General features: G+C 35.7%; 1 protein-coding gene across 1 annotated transcript; it reads right to left on the bottom strand.

Moving 5' to 3' along the window:
• Window positions 1–1,401: 1,401 nt before the first annotated feature.
• Window positions 1,402–4,654, bottom strand: LOC140831064 (indole-3-pyruvate monooxygenase YUCCA6-like). Its single transcript, XM_073194792.1, has 4 exons — window positions 3,351–4,654; window positions 2,305–2,553; window positions 1,946–2,068; window positions 1,402–1,844 (listed from the first exon to the last, which is right to left on the bottom strand). Exons 1-4 carry the CDS (start codon window positions 4,044–4,046, stop codon window positions 1,638–1,640), a joined length of 1,275 nt encoding a protein of 424 aa, XP_073050893.1. The 5' UTR covers window positions 4,047–4,654; the 3' UTR covers window positions 1,402–1,637.
• Between the last annotated feature and the right edge of the window lie 1,346 nt (window positions 4,655–6,000).

Below are 6,000 nucleotides of genomic sequence, written 5' to 3'. Positions count from 1 at the left end.
GAACACTATATATGAATCACATCTGATTCTGGACATAGCATAATTTCAAATCTTAACAAAACGTAACAAAACTTACGTCTTGTAGTAGCTATCGTAGCTAAGAACACCGTACTGAAGTCGGATTCAAAATATAAAGGCGTAAGGATTTTTCACAAATCTCCGAAGCCTTCTTCCAGAAATTTTCTCGTTTCTTTCCTCTGCCAATTCTGAGGAATTACGTTTGCTCTGTATATATATATATATATATATATATATATATATATATATATATATATATATATATATATATATATATATAACCAACGTTGCATAATACACCACATGTCGATTTTTCCTTTTGCATGACTCGCCCATATGCGCGACATTACTGGCGCATATACGCGAGACCTACTGGTCTCGACTTTGGCAGCTCGCGCATATGCGCGACTTATTTCCGCGCATATGCGCGAGGTCCTCTGGACGTTGCTTGCATAGTCTCGCGCATATGCGCGACATCTTCCGCGCATATGCGCGAGGTCTTCTGTGCTAGCTACTGTCCTCGCACATAAATTTTCACATGCAATCTCATTTTGTGTTTCGGTTAGCCCTTTCATAATTGTTTTGATTAAAAATCAATAATCGTAATTTAACACGATATAAAATCTCGGGCATTACTTTGTAGCTCTTTTAATCACAAATTATTTAAAGTGTTTATTTGCTCCATCTCTAAATATATTTTCGATCATACATCTCCAACCACTGACACCAAGAATTTAGTTAATATATACATGCATTAATGCTTTTCTAGTTAATAAAGAATAATGATAAATGAATTTTTTGTATTAAAATTTTACTATTATCTTATGAGATATTGTGTTGATTTTTTCATGAAATTAATAAATGAAATTTTGTATTAAAATTTTTGAATTATAAAAATTGTTGTTTAAGTAGTTATATTTGTTGCATGACTTGTTAATAAATGTCAGTCAGTAATGCCCAGTTTATATTTAAATCTTGTGGTCCAAAATCCAGTGCTGATTGGCAGAAGCCATAAAAATTGCACTAAATGAGGCAGCGATCACATTTGTACCGGACTTTCCCCCATCATGTTTAATTATAATTCTCACATTATTATATATAATTATATATTCTCGAATTTTCTCAACTTAACTAATTAAACTTAACTAATTAATATTAATTAATTAATTCTGAGTACATACTCTTCAGGATTAAGCATTAACACAAACGTCAAAATATACATATTTTTTCACTAATGAAATTAACATCAAGTAAAACACACCAACTGCCAATACATACATACGTACATGTGCCAAGAATTAACCCTATTAACTAAAAGTCAAGTACCTAATAATTAGGGAGAATGGTCAATGTACAAGATTTATACACTACATGCCTAAAAGATCACTCAAAAACCCTCCATTTTTTTGATGTTTTGGGGGCATGATCTCAAATCACTCGGTAAAAAAATTTGATCCTTGCTTCATCGATCGGTATTTCGATTTCCCTCCATAACCAGGAGCTTGGTGCCAACCCAAAATTTTCTCCATTAATCAGACTTGAATCGAGTCAATCCTACACGCATATAATATAGTACCTAGTACGATATCGACTTATCAGCAAAAATTGCTCTTTTGCAGTTAATATGGCCATGAAATGGCCGAGAGATGCTTTGCTTCTTCCTTCCAACAGCTTCCGATGTCATCTGCAATATTCTTAGCATCCATGGATGCACCGAGAAGGCCGCGTTTGGTGAACCCAACGGCGTATAGCCCACATTCGCCTTTCCATCCATTGGGAAATGGCCTTTTTGGGAGGCCATCTTTATCTGAAAACATTTCATTTTCCTGTCCGAATGGTGAACAGATTAGTTTTTTGAGTATACGGTACTCGCAAATGCAACAGATTATGTGATAAAATGGACCACAAATTAGTTCGCATGCAGTACCTTTAGCCAAGATGGAACATTGCTTTTGTAACCAGTTGCTAGGATTATTGCGTCAAAACTTTCACTTCTTCCATCTACAAATTCGACAGATCGATGCCCAAGTCTCCTGATGCTGGGAAATACCTATGTATTAACGAAAATATCAGCATAAATTAATATATGTCTGAAAATACCGTACCAAAGATGGTAGGTAATATTAATCAAGTAATGTGTGGAATCTCTGGTGCATATTCAATCTCAACCAAATATAGAAACCCTTTCTTTGTATTTGTTTGGACAAAAAAGGTGGTTTTGGTTAGGCTAAAAATTGCCACTTAACAAATGCAAAGCAAATCAATGATTCGTTAAGGGAGCTGTACTTTGATGTCTCCACTTTTAATCTTATCAAGGGTTCCAACGTCCAATACTGGTGTCTTTCCTGACAGGTTCTTTAGCTCGAGTGGGCCTAGTTGAGGCCGGTCCAACCCAAACCGGCTCGTATCGCCTAGCATGAGCCACGAAACGATCAATAAAATCCGGTCGACAAGTTTTATAGGTAGCCACTTTAGCAACCACATGGACAACCCGAAAGTTGATCTTCCCAGCATCTCTTGTGGTAGAATGTGGACCTAAATTGATTGCAAAATGCAAAGTCATTAACAAAATAAGGAACTCTGAATTAAAAAATAAATAAATAAAGGAAAGCATAAAGAAATTATATATCAATAACTAAGTTAGAAAGATCTTATAAAATTTACTTGAAAATTATAGTATCTCTAAACTTCTTGTTTAAAACCCTTTGATCAGCTAGCCAAAAGAGAGAGTAATATATAATGTGAAAAAAATATTTAGAATTCGACCCAACATTGTTGCGCATGCTTGAGAATCCCAAGAAAGTGAAAAACATGGAGGTTGTTTCCTCTCTGCACCTAAATGAGGTGTTATGCGTGGATTATAAATGTTATTAATACATTAATCGATCTAATTAATCATATATATGAAAAAAATCAAAATGAAATTCTGAAGATTTTACGAATTAGGGTTTCACTTTCCTTTTTCTATTTATTAAGGGAATTTTTTATAAAAAAAAAGTAGGAGTGTGAGGAAGAAAGATCTTTGAACATTTAGCATTATAACTTGAGAATAAAGTTTCTCCCACTCCCACAGAACAGCTATAAACTCCACTGTTCTTATACTGTCAATTTTCCATGCAAATATGCACCTTTTGATATACTGAATACATATATAATTAAAAAAATACTGAAAAAAGCATTCAAGAATCTTGGGATTTGCCTAGTTTTCGTAAAAATTCTTTGAAATGAAAAAACACTGTGTTTTTCCAATTAACATGGAAAAACCCAAAAAAAAAAAATTCAAATGACAAATACTGAAATCGCACATGTGAGTTAAGAAATGAAAATCTTACCGTATCTCTCACAACAAGTGAAGGGCTGGCATTATGATTGCAGAGATCTAAACACACCTCCATTCCAGAGTTCCCACATCCAACAACAAGCACTTTTTTCCCTTTATAAACCCCTCCATTCTTATACCTACTAGTATGCACCACATCGCCACCAAAATCCTCCGTCCCTTCCATTTTCGGCACCACCGCCTCCGCATTCTCCCCCGTCGCCACTATCAGCCACCGGGACACGTACTCCACCTGCTCCTCTACTGCCCCTTCTGCTGCTACCACTGTTTTCACCCTCCAAAACCCAATATTCCGGTCAAACTCAGCACTCACAACCCTATGATTGAAAATAGGCCTGATTTCGAACCTCTTTGCATAGGCTTCTAAGTACTGAATGAACTGTTGTTTGGTAGGGTAAGTTGGGAAATCTAGAGGAAAAGACATGAGTGGAAGCTCACAAAATTGCTTCGGTAAATGGATTTTCAGGCGATCATAGGTTTTGAGTTGCCACAAGGAAGCTATGCAGCTGGATCTCTCAAGAACTAGAGATGGAACGCCTTTTTCTTTCAAGCAAGCAGCTGCGGCCAGTCCTGAAGGCCCGGCACCGACTATCACAGGTCCCGGAACCCATCTCGTGCTTCCGAAATTTCTATTTCTACAAGGATCATGAGCTAATTTTCCCTCTATCTCCCTTAAGAAATCATCCATGATAACTAATAACTAACCAGAACTTATCTCTGTGATGTATTGTGATCAACAGTCAAGAACCAGCACGCGGTTTTTTAAAAAAAAAACCCAGAAAAAAATGAAAAGAAATAACTGCGCTATCCAAACCCAACTGTGTAACCTCCACTGCAGCTACTTGTTCAAAGATTCTGTGGATAGAGAAGAGTGAAATTCGGAATACGAGGGGTTGAAAAAACGTGCAGTTGATGCGGAGAATAGTTGATGAGTCATAAGGGTAACTCTAATATATCCGCCAACAACAAGATCAGGTATGAGTAGAAATCCTGAAGAAGTGGAGATCTGATTACAAAGAAATTCTTATCCACTTGTGAGATGGGATTAATTATTTTTCGATCTGAGACAAAATAGGAGGTGGGAGCGAAGGCTACGGGGCTCATCAATCAGCATTCATTCCACAATATTACGCATTTAAAGGCAGTTTAAAAACGAGCTCGAGAGTGACAGAAGAATGAAAATTTCTCTTTTCCCATAAAAATTAATCAGTTTTCCAAGTGAGAAGTAGAGAAGAGAGAGCCAGAACTTCAGCAGTAAACTACAAGTCGTAACTCCTGTGGGAGTGTGTGCATATATATACACACACACACACACACATATATATATTAAATTTAAATTCATTTTTATTATCACTATTATCATTTCACTTTATTTGAAATGTTCCTGACAGGAAGGATGTTGATTTACATGTCAAGAGTTTATTAACTATTCATACTGTGTTTCATCAACAAGATGCATGCATCCAGTGATTATAATCATGAAATAAATTCGTCTGTTTAAATTTGTCACTCATTTATGACTACATAAGTAGAAGTCAATACTGCATTTCTTCAGTAATATGTATGGACATCAACAACATTACTAGATGCTAAAATTATAGGATGATTTCATCGAACATCGTCGAATCGAAGTTGTTTAGTTGGTATCAGTCAGTCTATCAGCAAAGAATTCTAAAGTTACAGTATTACTCCATTAATCCGGCGCGGACAACAGACAGAGAACATTGTAGCTACTAAAATTTGAATTATATATTTTGTGATTCCATGAAGTCCACAAAGTGGCAAGTTCAATATTTGTGTAAGTTGAGTAAGAGATAAATGAATCGTAGCTGGAAATTTACCACTTGCATACATGTCGAGATGTCCTCTATGTTCTGTCAAGTAAATGATCATAGGGTTTGTTTCCAAAATCATAACAGGTTTAAATTTTTTCTGTATTCATTTAGAGGCTTAGTTCGAAGAGAGGTGTAAAATGAAGTGCATAGGTCCGTAAGCTGGCAAAACACGAGCGCTTACAATGTTCACATGTTCTATTCCCTACCAACACATTCATGGACGAATATGTCACACAAAACTTGTCTATTTTGGTTTTTATTTGATTTGCATGATTTGCATACTAGTACGTTTAACCCAAGAGTTTATCCAGTGCACTTTTACGAATAGGGGCTACAGGCTCCCCGTTACAAAAAAAAAATCAAAATCTAACCGTTGGATCTTCAATTCATGAATCATATGTAACAACTTTAGAGATAAATAAATAAACTACACTATTATTTAATTGAATACAAATCTATCTCTACATAATATTAATATAATCATGCATGTAAATTCTACAATTTGTCGAGAAATTTCACTATATATATCAAGTCATATATATAGGCGAATTGGTATATACATGACCATTGAAACAACAAATTAATAGGGGGAGAAAGAGTTATTTGGAAATGGGTTGGACTGTCCTCTGTACATTGGGCTGGGCCCATATTAACTCATCCTTGTGTGCCTTTCTCTTCCTATATAGGAATTGTATATTCACACACACCACCTCCTGCTTTTATGCGCACATGATAGATCTCTTGTGAGACGGTCTCACGAATCTTTATTTGTGACACGGGTCAACTCTACCGATATTCACAATAAAA

The sequence above is a fragment of the Primulina eburnea genome, chromosome 4 (genome assembly GCF_022965805.1).
Source record: "Primulina eburnea isolate SZY01 chromosome 4, ASM2296580v1, whole genome shotgun sequence".
NCBI lineage: Eukaryota > Viridiplantae > Streptophyta > Magnoliopsida > Lamiales > Gesneriaceae > Primulina > Primulina eburnea.
This window is presented reverse-complemented; position numbering and strand designations above follow the sequence as displayed.